We start from the raw sequence: 18,196 nt of genomic DNA on the forward strand, positions 1-18,196 counted from the left end.
GTTTTTTGTTTACGATCCTTTTGAAAACTGTGTAAGTAGTTGAGCCTTGTCGGCATCACAATACATTACAGCGATACCGATTGGTGACAAACACACACACACACACACACACACAGGGGGAACCGTGGAGAACAAAGGAGCTATTTTTATAAATAGCATCCCTTCAGGAGTGTTTGTGTTTGAGGTCTGTACCAAATGGAGCTGTGTCTGTATGTGCATGAACATGTTCCTGTGTGTGTGCGAGTGCATGAATGTGTGTGTGTGTGTGTGTGTGTGTGCAAACCACCACCCCAGCTCCAGTCAGGCTTTGAGCAGCGGCCCCACTCTCCTAGAGCCGACACAGCTGTGACAGTGACACAGAGCACTCCTCCATAGGAAAAGCCAGGATGTCCCCGGGTCTCCACCCTTCTCCCCTCCACCCCTGTCCCCAGCTCCCTGACTCCCCCGTAGCACTGGCAGTTCAGAGACTATGATCAAACAGCACTTCAGACAGCTAGCTCCAAACCCCCCTGCATCCTGCCCCGGTCCCTCCCCACAACAACCACCACCACCTCACAGGAAGAACAGAGGAGAGCTACTGCACAGTTAACCCAGGAGAGAGAGATAGAGGAAAAGAGAGCTGGACATACCCAGGATGAAGTGGAAACATCATAGCTGATCCAATAGTCTTTACCTAATCTTCCTTTCACTGTCATCTTCTCCTTTGCCTCATAGGCAGCAGCAGGTTAAAGGACCTGAGAGGATTCCCACCATGACCCTGTCAAGTGCTTTCAGATCAGTTGTTATGAAGGAATCTAGGCAAGGAATTAGGATGCCAGTAGTGTATTGGGACAGAGCCATCACCGGCCACTACCATTTCGGATACACCCCATCACTATCAACCTTGAATCACCTCTTGGGGTTCATACAGCCAACACAGCCAGTATGCAAACGTGCAAATTTCACGATCACCTAACTTCCTCTTCACTTCACTAACCATTGTAACTCTCCTCCCCCTCCCCCGCAGTGAGAAGGCCCTGCTGGTGAACAAGTTTGAACTGAGCATTAAGACAGAGGCCACCCAGGGCCTGGTGCTGTGGAGTGGTAAGGGCGTGGAGCGATCTGACTACATCGCCCTGGCTGTGGTGGATGGCCGTGTGCAGATGACCTATGACCTGGGCTCCAAGCCTGTGGTGCTGCGCTCGACGGTCCGCGTCAACACCAACCGCTGGATCCGCATCAAGGCCAGCAGGTAAGACGTGCGAACGTGACCGTGAACAGAAGTGGTTCACTACTCATGGTACACCCGTGGTTCCATGAACATTGTTGTTGTTGAAGTATAGGATAGCCTGTATTGGTGATATTTTGTTTTAGGCCAAATCCGCACTTCAACTTCACTTGAAAAGTTAACATTTGACTTAAGTGGAAGTTATGGAATTCACCCCTAAATTAATATTTATTTTAGTAATCATTTAGTGAAAGAAAATGACCAAACAGTGGAACAAAGTCATGAAATGTTCAACGTAAAGTTCAGCATACAGAGTGTATGGTTTTCATATTCGCTAGCTTTGGGTTAGCTTTTATGCCACAGCATTTAAAAGAAAGATCCTCTCAAAATATATTTTTGTATTTTTTTCATTAGTCCACTGTTAGTACTGTCCAAAAAATTCATGTTTCCTTTAAGTGTGAGGTCATGTGTTATGAATGTTATTACTTTGTCTGACATCTCTTCTACTCGAAGCACACTATGACATAAGTGCTTACTTACCACATAGTGAAGATTTGATTCCTTTGAATCCATGAAAGTTGGTCTCTGTAATTTAGGCTCAGTGCGATTGACAGACTGCTAAGTGACTGGCTGTGTCTGAAATGGCACCCTATTCACTATAAGGTACACTACTTTTCTGGTCGAAACTTATATAGGGAATAGGGTGCCATTTCGGATGCAATTTCTCTCTCCCATTCCCTCAATCAACTGCTAAGCACACAATCATCAGAGCAGTGAAGACTTGATTACTCTGTGAAGTCTTGATTTCTGCTACATGTCAGTTGAAGTGGAATTTACGATGATGTAGCAGACAGGCTGTAAACAAATGTTATCTTCCCCCCATCTCTCTCTCTCTCTCTCTCTCTCTCTCTCTCTCTCTCTCTCTCTCTCTCTCTCTCTCTCTCTCTCTCTCTCTCTCTCTCTCTCTCTCTCTCTCTCTCTCTCTCTCTCTCTCTCTCTCTCTCTCTCCTGCCTCTATCTATCCCCTCTCCCTCTACCTCCCCCCTTCTCTCTCTCTCTCTCTCTCTCTCTCTCTCTCTCTCCCTGCCTCTATCTATCCCCTCTCCCTCTACCTCCCCCCTTCTCTCTCACTCCCCTCCCTCTACCTCTCCCACCCGCTCTTTCTCCATCTCCCAATCTATTCTTCCTCCTCCCCCTCTCTTAGAGCACTTAGGGACGGCTCTCTCCAGGTGGGCAACGAGGCGGCGGTCACGGGGTCGTCGCCCCTGGCAGCCACTCAGCTGGATACAGACGGAGCCCTCTGGTTGGGTAGGTGGACTAATGAGCTTGCGTCTTGGGGTTTACACAGACAGGCAGACAGGCAGAAACACAGACAGAAACACAGACACTCACACAACCTCTGGTTTGGTTGGTTCTGCATATATCAATCTGTCAGACACTAAAATGCTGTTTTTAGAAAGAGCAAATGGCAAGTGAGGAAATGCTTATCAGAGCAGGTCTAACATTCTTCTAACAGTGCATAGAACATGGACTAGTGACCGAGGTACCGTTGAGCAACACATAGGGTTAACCTGAAATCCATCTCACATAGTACATTTCCAGCTGTAACGATGGTAGAAGTGTGCCAGAAATGAGGAATGCACTCACTCTGCATTGCAATGGATGACAAAGAACTCGCTGGCATGAAAATAATTGGTCTGAAATGTGAGATGATTGTCCAACTCTATTCATGTATTGGTTTGAGAAATAAAGCTCTCTGACTAACCTCAAAAGTTCTCTGCTCAAGGTTGGCCCGTTATCTTCTTAAGTTCCATTTGGCCTGAACTTCGCTCAGAGAAATGGCTTTTGAAAGAGCACACGCTGTGTCTAGATGGAACATTCGGAGGAAATAGAAAAATAATCACTTTCAAATGCATGTGGTCGTGCAATGTGGTGGGAAGGTGTATGTTTGAGCGAGGAGAGCCAGCTACAGGGACACATGTCACACATACACACACTATTTCTCTCTCACACACAAACACACACTAATGACACACCACACAAGCACACTGCTGTGGTTCCAAACAGGTGCTGAGCACACCCCGCGGCTAGAATACATTATCCTTTCAGCAGGCCGCTCCTCTCTTTTAAATCCCCCTCTTTCACCGCTCATCATTAATTCATCTGTAACTCGCATGAAATTAGCCCTGTCGATCCCCGATTCAGAGGCACGCAATCCGATTAGAGGGGACAGAGAGAAGAGACGGAAGGGGGGAAAGGGCTCGACGGAGAGAGGCAAACTCGCGGCGGAATAAAACGAGAGAAAGAGAGAGAGAGAGAGAGAGAGCGAGAGAGAGAGCGAGAGAGAGAGAGAGCGAGAGAGAGAGAGAGCGAGAGAGAGAGAGAGAGAGAAACGGCGAGTAATACAGGTGACATATCAGAAGGCCGACTCCCATTGAAAATGAAAGCAAGGTAAATTCCAGTGATTGTGGTAGCGCAGTCCTCCAGAGGACCACCGGTTTGATGTCCTGTTCACCAGAGCTTCATGTGTCTCTCTCTTCATCTACAGCCAGTGTCAACATCACACAGTAGTTAGTTACCCTTTGTGGCATGAAACATGTTCGCTTGTAGGGAGATGCAAGGGATGTGACCTCTATCTATCTGTGTGTGTGTGCATGTGTTTGTTGTGTGTCTGTCTGTCCATGCACCTCGGACACTGTAGGTCTCCTCTTTTCATGAGTTCTAAATCCCTCTCTCTCTCTCTCTCTCTCTCTCTCTCTTCCCCCCCTCATTCTCACAGGTGGCTTGGAGGAGTTGGCGGTGGCCCGCAGACTGCCTAAGGCCTACAGCACTGGCTTCGTGGGCTGTGTAAAGGATGTCGTGGTAGATGGCGTGGAGCTCCACCTGGTGGAGGACGCCCTGAACAGCCCCAAAATATTACACTGTTCCGCCTCTGGCACAGCCACCAAGGCCAAAAAATAGCCTGGCTAAAATCACTCCCTCCATAAACACCATGTCTACTGCTGTAATTATTTTATATTTTTGTATACTTTTCATTGCTTTTTATATTGAAAATAAAAAGAATATGTTGTTTTAATTTTTTTTTTTTTTTTTTATATATTGTATTTTAATTTTTTATCTGCGGCTCCCGTTCATTCATGATCCCTGCCCTAAAATGCAGGTGTACATACCATACATATACGCATACTTTTGTGTGACATCGCGAGACAAGTGAAAGCTGTATTCATTGTAGTGTTTTGTTGTTTTAAAACAAACATGAACAAAACCTCTCCCTCGCTCATTACTTGAACACTGGTGAATCACATTGGTGCTCTCTGTTATTTCCATATCATTCACTACCACCCAACACAGCCTATAGAAATACATACATACAAACATTCCCCTGTGAGATAAATACAGTAGAGACATACTGCTGTTAACTGGGTCATGGTCATTAGAGCACACTGTTACAAAACGTTTTACAACATTCTGCAACGGAAATGGAAAACGGGCATGTCTTATTGGGCAAGTCCAGGTTGTCCCGCCCTCTTTCAGTCTGTTTTCTTCTGAATGAACAGGACAATGGTATCCTAGAACCCTCTGCTTGCTACTGATAGGACACATATCAGTAGGGCTGAATGAGCTTCTGAAACCGCTTAATCAAACTCCTCTAACAGCGCAAATGCTCTACGTTGCCTCTGAATCAACGACTGAGTTTTGAAATACTTCGCTATTCGCAAACCCCCAGAGCCGAACAAAGACAAAGTGCCCTGCATTCCAGAACAACTTACATATCATCATCCACAACATGCATCAATCAAGAAATTTAATAATAATTGACATAAATAAATGTAATAAATATAGAGTATATAAATACCTGAGACTGTGAATATGTAAGATTGGTTCTCTTCTCAAGAATTGTGATTCTCATGTATTGTGCATTCTATTTTACAATCAGGATGACCACTAGTTGCATGCAGTTTCTGCAGTGTTGATTTTGTTTTGTTTTGGTTTCTCTGTGTTGCCGGCCAAGTGGATTACCTGTCGCAAACATGCTTTGTGTTTTACAAAATGGTTAAACTATTTTACTCTAATCTGATTTCACTGAGCTAGGAGAACTGTTTAATTTTTGGTGGGGTCCTTTTTTGAGCACTTGTTTTTCTATTGGAGCAGTTTGTTTTGCTGGACTTGGAATGGTGCAAAAGGACAAGTTGTTGTTGTTACCCCAACTGGCCTGGTGGGGGTGCTGTAAGCTCAGGCTGAAGAGAGGACAGACGAAGAGGAAGAGGCGAGAGACTGTATCATACCATAGGAGGCAATAGGACCCTCATATGTTCAGTCATGGAATGTTCAGTCATCAACGAAATTCTTCAATTTTTCAAACATCAAGAGTCAATTTTTTTCTCAAATTGGAATGAAGACTGGGTTATACTCTCTCTTGTATTAAGAGTGATCCATCTCTTGCTGTTGGAAAAGTGATCATGTGATAAGTTGGGACATTTGGCAGCAAAATTAGGAAAAAAATTGCAAACATAATCGCAATTACTAATAAACATACTTATGCATGGGTTTGTATTGTCGAGATGAATTCTGTAACATCCAAAAACTGATAATGCAATTCAAAAACTAAACTGCAATGACTGACATAAGCCCACTCTGTTTTGATATATAAGATACTTGGCAATATTATAAGACAAAACAAATGCTTGTTCAAGGTTGAGTATCAGTGGTATTGTACTAGTTTGTTTAAGTTCTTCATTATTTTCCCCTCACGAAACAAAAGCGGCCATTTTGTACAGCCCTGAAATTTGAAAGTGAAAATTGAGCAATGTGTAAAACTGGAGGTTGTTTTTAGTACTATACACTGGAAATAAGTCTGACTTGACTGTTTACTACACACAATAATGATGTTCCTATGTCAATGGGGAGGGGAAGAACATCGACGCATATGGCTTTTGAGTGTAATCAAGGACTAGTGTCCAATCCAAGACCAGGAACCCTGTGTGTGGGCGTGTGTGTACACCACTGTATTTACATGTTGTATTACTGTTGAATTTGACCTATTCCAGTAGTTGTTCATAAGCAGTGGGCTCCTGTGTTAGTGGCACTCAGAAGACAAGTGGCACAGGCTCAAGTGTAAGATGACACGATCTAATGTCGGGGTGGTCAAAACTGTCTATGAATTGCCTTAAAACAGGTCAGCGGCCTACAGGTTGACAAAGTTGTTGTCCATACTGTTCTGTGCTCTTACTTTGGCCAGCATACTAGCCTCATCATCCCCATGTAAATTAATACATAATAATTATATTAATAATTCTCATACAAATCCTCAGAGGGCCACAAAAATGGTCGCCTTTGGCTTTACAAAAAATATACTATTTACTGTTTGAATCTATTTTCTGTTCCTTATTTATGTCTCATGTGGATTCCGTCTGGCCTCTGTAAACTACTGCTTGATTGAGACGCTCCTGAAGGGCAGTGCACCGAGTAAGAGTGGCATGACCTGACCATTACTAACTTTATTACCTTTGTCTTGTGTTCCTACCACCATGAAATAAAGTGTCAAACAAACAGACCTGACTCTGTCACCTGTCTCCGTGGAATTCATCCCCTTCCAGTTGAATGAAACGACATAAGGACTACTTAACACTTTCATAACGGCATTACCTAAACACTGATCAATTCCTACTGTTCACAGTAAGTCAATAAGGACAAAATGTGTTTACTTGTGCGTATTAAAGTGTTAAGCATTCTCCACAAACTTTAGGAAGTTACTCTTGGATGGTTTCTGTGCAGAATGAACTTATACACCTTATACACAATTCAACTACAGTCAAATAAGTATTTATTTAGGGCACACATTCTAACATACTACGTGCAGACAACTTACTCATTGATTCTAGGTTCTTGCAAGTATAGCCCCACAGATAATCATGGGTTCAAGACTACTAATGTAAAGATGGAATGTTAATGTGTGCTACTTGGGGTAAGAAAATTAGATGGACAGGCAGCGATGCCATTCTCATTCAACTCAAAACGTCCAGCCAGCCAGTGCTAGGCACATTTCAAGATGTGTTATTCTTAAACATGCTGTGGAATACAGTTTTAAAGTAACTGCTCAGTGTTTCCAGATTTCAATCCCAAAATGTTTATGTTAAAAAGTGTATTTTCTGTAATGGAATGGTGTGGGCGTACCCCAACAACAGAATGGTGTGTTGGCGTATACCAGTCATAAAAAATATTAATGCAAGTAGACCGCTGATTGGCCAGCTCATCCTCCTTTAGACCGCTGATTGGCCAGCTCATCCTCCTCACGGAGATAACATCATGTTCTATGAGGAAATAGCAAGCATTTTTTAAACGGTCTGTTTGAGATACAAGTTTGAGGTGGGGTTTTTGAATTGTTTTTTCTCCAATTTATGCTTTGACCACATGAGTCGTTCCATGTAATTTCAGCAAGTCATGACACCCCCCATCTCAGATTGTTCTGACCATTTTTCTGTAGTTAGAAAGAGATAGGATTTGCATTCCTGAAACATTATTTCATTGACATTTTATTTTATCTCTGAGAAATTAAGCTACCGGTAATTAGGATTTAGTAAATATAGTACCCATCATCCAATTTGGGCCAAACTTCTTTCTACCAATGAGTAAGACATGAGGAATAACTAAAACAATTCTAAAGCCACCCACAGATGCCCCACACCACATGCCAATTCCACCCCAGCAACCAGTATACACTATCAGTTCACTATGTTTGACAAGTAGTATGAAGCTGTAGTTTGGAGTATTGCTTCTCCATACTCATTGGTAGGAAGAAGTTTGGTCCAAATTGGATGTTGGGTACTGTATTTATTGAATATGATATGAATCCTATAAATTAAAATGGCCAATTTGGGTGCAATCAATTAGCTTAATTTCTCAGAGATCAAATTATATTTCAACAAAATAATGTTTCAGGAATGCTAATTGTATCTGTTACTAACTACAGAAACAATTTCAGAACAATCTGAGATGGTGGGTGTCGAAATCCTCTTTCTTGGGCCTTTTGTGATAGAATGACCCACATACAGTACGAGTATAAGACAAGTCAACATTATTTGGATACGAGTTAACATAATATGAACTTTTAACAGTGAGATTTTCACTGGGCAGTTACTTTCAATTATATTTTTTACAAAGGTCAAAGTGGATTTATGACTTATGCAACAATGCCTGACCTTTTCCAACTGAAAGGTCATCAGCAGATCTTCTGAGCAGCAGAGGAGAGGCGGCTAGCCTGGAAATGTGAGAAAAAAACGGCATCTCATCCATGAGCTTTTCTCATGACTTCTATCTGCAAAAATACAAACGCACTGGGTTTGATTTCTGCGGCCCAATGTAAAATCATGATGAAGTGATCGGAGCTCGGATGAGAGGGCTCTTTTCTCTTGGGAAGGGGGGTTTCTAGCTAGGCCCTGGTTGGCTGCAATAAAGGCTCTATTTTTCTGTCCGTAACAAGGCCCTAGCTGTCCTGCTCCATAGGATTCGATGTGAGTCCCCTTTGTTTCTCTTCCTGGGATTTTATTTTGGACCAGAGGAGTCTTAAGTCTTCGGGCGAAAATGTCAAAAGGTCAGCCTGGAACCAATCACCTCGGGACAGAGAGGGAACAGAGAGCGAGGGGACACTAAACAGGGTCTTCTTTATCGGTTTTGGCCTGGCTCTAGGGGACCGTTCAATGCTGCTGAACACTGAGCTCGAGTCGGCGTACACAGTCACCCCATCCCATTGGCTCTTTTTAGAGGTTGTGTCCCAATCCCTTTTCATGCACGAGTTTGCTCTCCTTTTTATAGGTTGTGTCCCTGTCGTTGTTCACACTCTCCTACAGTGCATTCGGAAAGTATTCAGACCCCTTGACTTTATCTACATTTTGTTACGTTACAGCCTGAATCTAAAATGAATTAAATTATATTTTTCCCTCATCAATCTACACACAATACAAAAACAGGTATTTATAAAATTTTACAAATGTATTAAAAATAAAAAACTGAAATACCTTATTTACAAAAGTATTCTGACCCTTTGCTATGACACTCGAAATTGAGCTCAGGTGCATCCTGTTTCCATTGATCTTCCTTGAGATGTTTCTACAACTTGATTGGATTCCACCTGTGGTAAATTCAATTGATTGGACAAGATTTGGAAAGGCACACACCTGTCTATATGAGTTCCCACAGTTGACAGTGCATGTCAGAGCAAAAACGAAGCCATGAGGTCGAAGGGATTGTCCGTAGAGCACTGAGACAGTATTGTGTCGAGTCACAGATCTGGGGAAGGGTACCATTTTTGTGTCCCTAAGAACACAGTGGCCTCCATCATTCTTAAATGGAAGAAGTTTGGAACCACCAAGAATCTTCAGAGAGCTGGCCACCCGGCCAAACTGAGCAATCGGGGGAGAAGGGCCTTGGTCAGGGAGGTGACCAAGAACCCAATGGTCACTCGGACAGAGCTCCAGAGTTCCTCTGTGGAGATGGAAGAACCTTCCAGAAGGACAACCATCTCTGCAGCACTCCACCAATCAAGCCTTTATGGTAGAGTGGCAAGACGGAAGCCACTCCTCAGTAAAAGGCACATGACAGCCCGCTTGGAGTTTGCCAAAAGGCACCTAAAGGACTCTCAGCCCATGAGAAACAAGATTCTCTGGTCTGATGAAACGAAGATTGAACTCTTTGGCCTGAATGCCAAGCGTCACGTCTGGAGGAAACCTGGCACCACCCCTACGGTGAAACATGGTGGTGGCAGCATCATGCTGTGGGGATGTTTTTCAGCGGCAGGGACTGGGAGACTAGTCAGGATTGAGGGAAAGATTAATGGAGCAAAGTACAGAGAGATCCTTGATGAAAACCTGCTTCAGAGCACTCAGGACCTCAGACTGGGGTGAAGGTTCACCTTCCAACAGGACAACCACCCTAAGCACACAGCCAAGACAACGCAGGAGTGGCTTCGAGACAAGTCTCTGAATGTCCTTGAGTGGCCCAGCTAGAGCCCGGACTTGAACCCGACCGATATCTCTGGAGAGACCTGAAAACAGCTGTGCAGCGACGCTCCCCATCCAACCTGACAGCGCTTGAGAGGATCTGCAGAGAAGAATGGGAGAAACTCCCCAAATACAGGTGTGCCAAGCTTGTAGCGTCATACCCAAGAAGACTCAAGGCTGTAATCGCTGCCAAAGGTGCTTCAACAAAGTCCTGAATAAAGGTGCTGCCAAAGGTGCTTCAACAAAGGCTGACGAAACGCACCACAGACTTGGTGCGGGGAGCAGGAATGGGCCGGACTGGGCTGGCGACGCGCACCACAGACTTGGTGCGGAGAGCAGGAACGGGCCGGACAGGGCTGACGAAACGCACCACAGACTTGGTGCGGAGAGCAGGAACGGGCCGGACAGGGCTGACGAAACGCACCACAGACTTGGTGCGGAGAGCAGGAACGGGCCGGACAGGGCTGACGAAACGCACCACAGACTTGGTGCGGGGAGCAGGAATGGGCCGAGCCGGGCTGACGAAGCACACCACTGACTTGGTGCGGGAAGCAGGAACGGACCGAGCCGGGCTGACGAAGCGCACCACTGACTTGGTGCGGGGAGCAGGAACGGGCCGAGCCGGGCTGACGAAGCGCACCACTGACTTGGTGCGGGGAGCAGGAACGGGCCGAGCCGGGCTGACGAAGCGCACCACTGACTTGGTGCGGGGAGCAGGAACAGACCGGACCGTACTGGGGACACACACCACTGGCCCTACATCGGGATCTGGAACGGGCCGGACCGGACTGGTAACACACCCCAGTACCTCTCGCCGTGCCTCTCCACCTTCCATCCCCTCCTCGACCAGTGGCCCCCGTAACCTGGCGGCCTCCTCTGCCAACCCGCTGGACCGCTCTATCGCGGCCTCCTGCTGCCCCGACGTCGTGAGCCCCCCCCCTAAAAAATGTCTGGGGGTCTCTCCTCCCCGTGGGCCAGGCCTCTATCGTTCTCGCCCAACTCTCGCTCTTCTGTCTCCAACTCCCGCTATTCAGCTCCTCAATGGGCTTGACCCAGTCGAAGCTCTTCCTCAACTGTTCCCAAGTCCACCCTCTCTGCTCCTCACTAGGCTTGACCCAGTCGAGGTTGCCACGGAGATCTGCTAGCGATGGCTCCTGGACACGCTGCTTGGTCTGGTTTTGGTGGTTTCTTCTGTCACGATCGTCAGGGAGAGACCCAGGCGCAGCGTTGAATGCGAACATTATATTTATTAGAATGATCACACGATCAAAACAACAGACGAAAACGTGATGTCTACGGTTTGAACACAAACCAAATAAGAACAAGAAACCACAAACACAAAGTGAAAGACAGACAGTTACATATGGCTCCCAATCAGAGACAACCAGCTGACACTCGTTGCCTCTGATTGGGAGTCACTCAGGCCAACATAGAAATACAAATATAGAATTACACACCCTGGCTCAACATAACAGTGTCCCCAGAGCCAGGGCGTGACAGTTCCCTGCCAAAAATACACTGTGATGGAGACATTTTCAGGAGTTCCCATTGATCCACTACCCTTTTCACACTATTGTCTGACCCAAACCAAACAGGGCATGATTTGCATGGTTCCAGCAACTAGGGTGGATGCGTATCCAGGCCAGCTCAATGCAGCTTGGTTTGGCTCGACTCCATTCAGCTCAGCAGTGTGAAAAGCCTAAATGTTTCCTAATTGAATTAGAGTATTTTTTCACACTCCAACGAATGGTCTGGAATCTGGAACTTCTCATTCCCCGCCACCACACCTTTCTGTCAATGACATGTCCCACAGGATTTAGTCTGCTTATTCCATTATAGTCCATTTTAGTGGATCAATCAGTTCAACTATGAGTGAGGGAGTGGAAATGGGTAAAGGAAACCATTTCAGGGTATGTGGACACAGCCTTGGTCTGCACAACAGTGTCCTCTATACATACTCAACATCCTGTAAGTAAACTCGACCTCAAACATTTCCACAGAATATTCTGTGCAGTGAAAATGCATTTTTTTAAAATTGTTCTCCATGGCAAGGTTATTACAGTAAACGAAAACCGAAATAAAACTAAAAACTAAATTGGAAAAACTATACTGAAACTATTATCTTTGACTGCAAAACATCACAAACTGTTAAGTTTGAGTTTTTATTTCTAAACTTTGGTCAAAAATCTAATGGGGTTTTCAAACTTTTTTCGAATGGAGTTTTTGAGCTTCTGAATCTTTTGGGTAAATACTCCCAGTAGATGCCGATGTTTCAAATAGGCCTACCTTGTGCATCACTATCACTAGCTATCTCTAGCATGACTGGGCCAAGCTAGAACAGCTTGTGAAGTTGCTGGAGCCGTTCGCAATCCACACCGACCAACTTCAAACTGACAGCAAGTCTCTGTCTGATGTGGTGCCGTGCCTTCTCAAACTTGACACACACTTACAGTCAACTACTGTTGCAAAACAGTTTTCACAGGTCCTCCTGAAGTCACGGCATGAGTGCTTCGCATGCATACTGAATCCTCTGGCAGCCAACTTCGATCCAACCCCTGCAGCTGCTTGCCTGATGGACCAAAGTGTGTCTCTGGCACTTCGCTCAACAGAGATCGAGCCACTGATGAGGGAAGCAGACTCTTTTGTACTTCAGCAAATCCGAAAGTACAGCCGTGGAGCAGCAGGACCCCAGGAAGATGCCAGGACGATGGATCCAGCAAGCATCTCAACCACAGTGCTTCAGAAATATAGCTTCCTCGCATCGAAGTTTGTGTCTGAGGACACTGTCCAGCCAGAAGGTCAACCTGGCAGGGCATTAAGTGCCCTGTGTGAGCTGCGACAATCACTGAGCAGCTCACACAGTCACTCAATCACTCAAGCACTGAGATGCAGTGCCTTAGACCGATGCGCCACTCGGGAGCCCTATATATATTATTACATATATGCTTAAAATGTCACAAAATGTGACGTCAGCTGATGAAGATTATCTCATAGAACAAAACGTATAAGATCTCCTAAGCCTGTATTTACCACTGACCTTATATTCAGTGTTTATCGAAAAACCCTATAAAAACTCAATTTTCCCATAGGCTTTGCTCTACGAGCCATGACAGAGTTAGTGCCTACAAAAAGATGTCATTACTAGTCTAGTTAATATATGCCATTTAACAACCAATTTTATCCAAAGCAATTTACAGTAATGTGTGAATATATCTTACATATGGGTTGCCCCAGCAGGAATCGAACCCACATCTTTGGTATTGCAAGCACCATGCTCATACCAACTGAGCCATACAGGACCACATTGCAGTTGCACTACAGCGGCCCGGCAGGTCAAACTTTATCAGTGCAAAGCAAATCCATAGAGAGAGAAAGCCCTGTGGCTTCAGATATTGCATAACCCCATCCACTAGCAGATTAACCTCTGCTGATAACAACACAGCCTGGTGACGTCAATGCTGCAGCCATGGAAGCACCTCTTTTCTGATTGATGCCTTGATCACACCGATAGTGATTTGCGCAAAATAGAATGCAGCATCATCTGGATACGTGTGCAACAACAGTTCAACATTCACCATCTGCTACCATTTCCGTCAAGCCGTCTACGCATACAGTTTGACGCACACCTTCGATAAATCCAACGTATGCACCACGAAGAACGCACTGCAACTGCCTCTGCAACGCAATGCTGCAAGGCAAATGCAGCGTTCCATTGGAAATTAATGTACTTCTGGTGTACCAAAATGCAATGACACTGTCGGTGTGATCGAGGCGTGAGGGGATCTCTCTCTCTCTCTCTCTCTCTCTCTCTCTCTCTCTCTCTCTCTCTCTCTCTCTCTCTCTCTCTCTCTCTCTCTCTCTCTCTCTCTCTCTCTCTCTCTCTCTCTCTCTCTCTCTCTCTCTCTCTCTCTCTCTCTCTCTCTCTCTCTCTCTCTCTCTCTCTCTCTCTCTCTCTCTCTCTCTCTCTCTCTGCCTCACTCTCACTCCCTCTGTTTTTCTCTTTCTCTCTTTAAAAAAAATTGTTTTATTTTTCGTTAAAAATACAAATAAACACATCAGTTACAAACATACACATATGAACTACAATATACAGTGCCTTCGGAAAGTATTCAGACCCCTTGACTTTTTCCACATTTTGTTAGGTTACAGCCTTATTCTAAAATTGATTAAATTGTTTTCACCCCTCATCAATCTACACACAATACCCCAATATGACAAAGCAAAAATAGGTTTTTAGAAATGTTTGCTGATTTATATGTGAAATATCAAATTTACATAAGTATTCAGACCCTTTACTCAGCACTTTGTTGAAGCACCTTTGGCAGCGATTACAGCCTCAAGTCTTCTTGGGTATGACGCTACAAGCTTGGCACACCTGTATTTGGAGAGTTTCTCCTATTCTTCTCTGCAGATCCATCTCTCCAGAGATGTTTGATCGGGTTCAGGTCCGGGCTCTGGCTGGGCCACTTAAGGACATTCAGAGACTTGTCCCGAAGCCACTCCTGCATTGTCTTGGCTGTGTGCTTAGGGTCGATGTCCTGTTGGAAGGTGAACCTTCGCCCCAGTCTAAGGTCCTGAGCGCGATGGGGCAGGTTTTCATCAAGGATCTCTGTACTTTGCTCCATTCGTCTTTGCCTCGATCCTGACTAGTCTCCCAGTCCCTGCCGCTGACAAACATCCCCACAGCATGATGCTGCCACCACCATGCTTCACCGTAGGGATGGTGCCAGGTTTCCTCCAGATGTGACGCTTGGCATTCAGGCCGAAGAGTTCAATCTTGGTTTCATCAGACCAGAGAATCTTGTTTCTCATGGTCTGACAGTCTTTAGGTGCCTTTTGGCAATCTCCAAGCGGGCTGTCATGTGCCTTTTACTGAGAAGTGGCTTCCATCTGGTCGCTCTACCATAAAGGCCTGATTGGTGGAGTGCTGCAGAGATGGTTGTCCTTCTGGAAGGTTCTCCTATCTCCACAGAGGAACTCTAGAGCTCTGTCAGAGTGACCATTGGGTTCTTGGTCACCTCCCTGACCAAGGCCCTTCTCCCCCGATTGCTCAGTTTGGCCGGGGCGGCCAGCTCTAGGAAGAGTCTTGAAGGTTCCAAACTTCTTCCATTTAAGAATGATGGAGGCCACTGTGTTCTTGGGGACCTTCAATGCTGCAGAAATTGTTTTGTACCCTTCCCCATATCTGTGCCTCGACACAATCCTGTCTCGGAGTTCTACAGACAATCCCTTCGACCTCATGTCTTGATTTTTCTCTGATGCACTGTCAACTGTGGGACCTTATATAGACAGGTGTGTGCCTTTCCAAATCATGTCCAATCAATTGAATTTACCACAGGTGGACTCCAATCAAGTTGTAGAAACATCTCAAGGCTGATCAATGGAAATAGGATGCAGCTGAGCTCAATTTTGAGTCTCATAGCAAAAGGTCTGAATACTTATGTAAATAAGGTATTTCTGTTTTTTATTTTTTATAGATTTGCAAAAAAATCTAAAAAACGGTTTTCGCTTTGTCATTATATATATTTTTGTCCATTTTAGAATAAGGCTGTAACTTAACAAAATGTGGTAAAAGTTAAGGGGTCTGCATAATTTACGACTACATTTCATCTGCCCAGACCCACATGCTCACACCCATCCCTGCCTGTATTATTGTTTGACACAGGGCCTAACTTGTAGCCTACCAATTAGTTTTTCTCGGTCGCCCATGCTATTTGAATAATAAATCATTAGATTTTTCCATTGTGTTAATGATGGCGGATTGATTGATTTCCAGGTTTTTACTATATGTTTTTTCAAGGTTACTCTATCTCTCCCTCTCTCTCTGCAACCTACAACTTGCATTCATGGGAATATGACGTGAACATGACACCCCCCCCACACACATTCTGAAATTGCACTGTGATAGAAAACATGGCTCCAGTGTGCTTTAGGACAATGCAGAGCGGTCAGTAGGCTGTTTGCCGGTTTCAGAGGGCTGGATTTAGGACCACACAGACACCACATAGCATGCAGACAAGCTGTGTGAAGGCAAAGCTTCTGAAAGGCTGGCGTATAAGACCAGCACAGGAGAGACGAACAGAGGCAGCTGCTGTCTGTGTTGCGCTTTTTCTCTGAGTTGTAAAAGCAAGCAGAGCAGAAACTGGCTACTCTTTAGTTGACTGATCTAGCTGGCAAGTTAACTGCTGTTTGACAGAAGGAAAAAATATACTCCCAGTGCTGAGCTAGTAGTGTAACTAGCTAATGTTACATCCCCTCTTGACTGAAGTGAATGAACTACTAGCAGCTCCAGTAGTTAGCTAGCTAGTAGCTCCCACAGCCAATTCAGCTCTAGTTAGCCTCTAGGTATCTAACAGCTGAGGCTGTGTATGTAAATGTTTTGTAGCTTTTGTTTAGTCCCGTTTCAACAGAAGTACATTTGTTGAGGTATAATTGTACCATTAACTAGCAGAGCTAGCCAAAAGTTGTCTAACGTTAGCTAGCTAGCTAGCGCACTAATTTTAGCTATTATTTTTGCCTCAATCACACTAGACCTGAATCAAACGATGAAACCAGCGGCCAAACGACTGAAGACCGATATTCGGACGTTTTTTCAGTGCAATGTGAGTTTTTATTAGTCAGTATAGCAATGTAACGTTATTGATCTGTCAGTTTCCCTAGCTAATTCCCTACTTTTTACACTGACACGGTATAAACAGCTCTACAGGCTTCACTGTCATGGTGCACAGTCAGTACACAACACTATGCTCATAATGTCTTAGCAGGATCAGATGGTGACAGGTGTCCCAGCAGGGTCAGACAGCCAGGGAAGACCAGTCTACAGAGCTCAGGTGAATTTTGCATTATATTATAACAATCAGTGAATGGATACAAAGTTCCATGTTGAATAGATGGGTAGGCTACAGTCTGGGATCTGGGAATAATGGTAATTTAAATTGTTGAACCATTGATTCTATTCATGGTCAATATAATGTATAAATGTACACCAATGTAATTCTTTGTCATGCCTCATCTAAGCAGGATCAGATGGTGACAGGGGTCTCATCGGGGTCAGGCAGCCGTCTGTGACGGAGCTGAGGTGAATTTTTGCATACAACACTTTATTTTCTCTGTGCTGCAAACACTGGACAAGCAAGAAGCTTCAAAGATTTAAACTATTTTAAAGCAGTCTGACAAACCTCTAAAGTTGATTTCCAAACTGTATCAAGGGTTGATTGAGGCTTTTCCCGATGACACAAAACATGTAAAACAAAAATGTGAGGAAGACCTGGTAGAAGCTATTGATGATGATGAATGGATACAGAGACGTTAGAATGCCCAGTCATGTTCACATAATCTCAGACATAAATTACTGCCGTTTATGACCATCCACAGAATGTAGTATATGCCAGTGAAACTGAATATCATGCACATAGAAATGTAATTATTCTGCTGGAGGTGTAAAACACAAAAGGGGGTATATTTGCATATACTATGGTCTTGTGAAGGCCCGCTGAATTCTGGAAAAGAGTATGTTCTTTTATCTCAGCATGTCTACAGATTCTCCCTTCTCCCTGCTTTTGTTTGCTTGGAAATGTTGATATACTGTATACTGGAGACTGTTATTCATTTGTTAGGCTATTGATTAAATGTGCAACACAATATAATATTGATTATTGAATTAAAATTGATCTAGTTCAGTCTTATCAATCACGTAAACATATTTAATAATGATCTCTTACATAGCTTGATGACTGGGCATTTTTGCTGACTTTATGTTGTTCTAAATAGAGAAGGCTAGAAGGGCCATGGATGCCCCCAAAATGGGAGGACCCCCAGACACCACATCAAGTTCTGCCCCTGGAATAAGCTACACATTTTCAGTCTATGTTTTAGCTGCCGGGACCGCGTGGTAGAATGAATATGACTGTGGGCTTTGGAGGCGGCGTATGCGGCAATAATATATGTCTTTGGAGTTGAACATTGTTCAACAAACGCCCTCCTGAGTGCATGC

At 44.5% G+C, this 18,196-nt stretch overlaps 1 protein-coding gene across 1 annotated transcript in view; it reads left to right on the forward strand.

Moving 5' to 3' along the window:
• Positions 1-6,766, forward strand: part of LOC311148223 (agrin-like) — a 175,812-nt gene extending 169,046 nt beyond the window's left edge. Inside the window, exons 33-35 of the mRNA XM_084185112.1 lie at positions 1,007-1,231; positions 2,412-2,515; positions 3,987-6,766. Of these exons, the coding sequence (XP_084041238.1) occupies positions 1,007-1,231; positions 2,412-2,515; positions 3,987-4,168 (511 nt within the window). The 3' untranslated portion in view covers positions 4,169-6,766. The remainder of the gene's footprint in view (positions 1-1,006; positions 1,232-2,411; positions 2,516-3,986) is intronic.
• The last annotated feature ends 11,430 nt before the right edge of the window (positions 6,767-18,196 follow it).

Source organism: Coregonus lavaretus, assembly GCF_964263955.1.
Source record: "Coregonus lavaretus genome assembly, chromosome: 20".
Lineage (NCBI taxonomy): Eukaryota > Metazoa > Chordata > Actinopteri > Salmoniformes > Salmonidae > Coregonus > Coregonus lavaretus.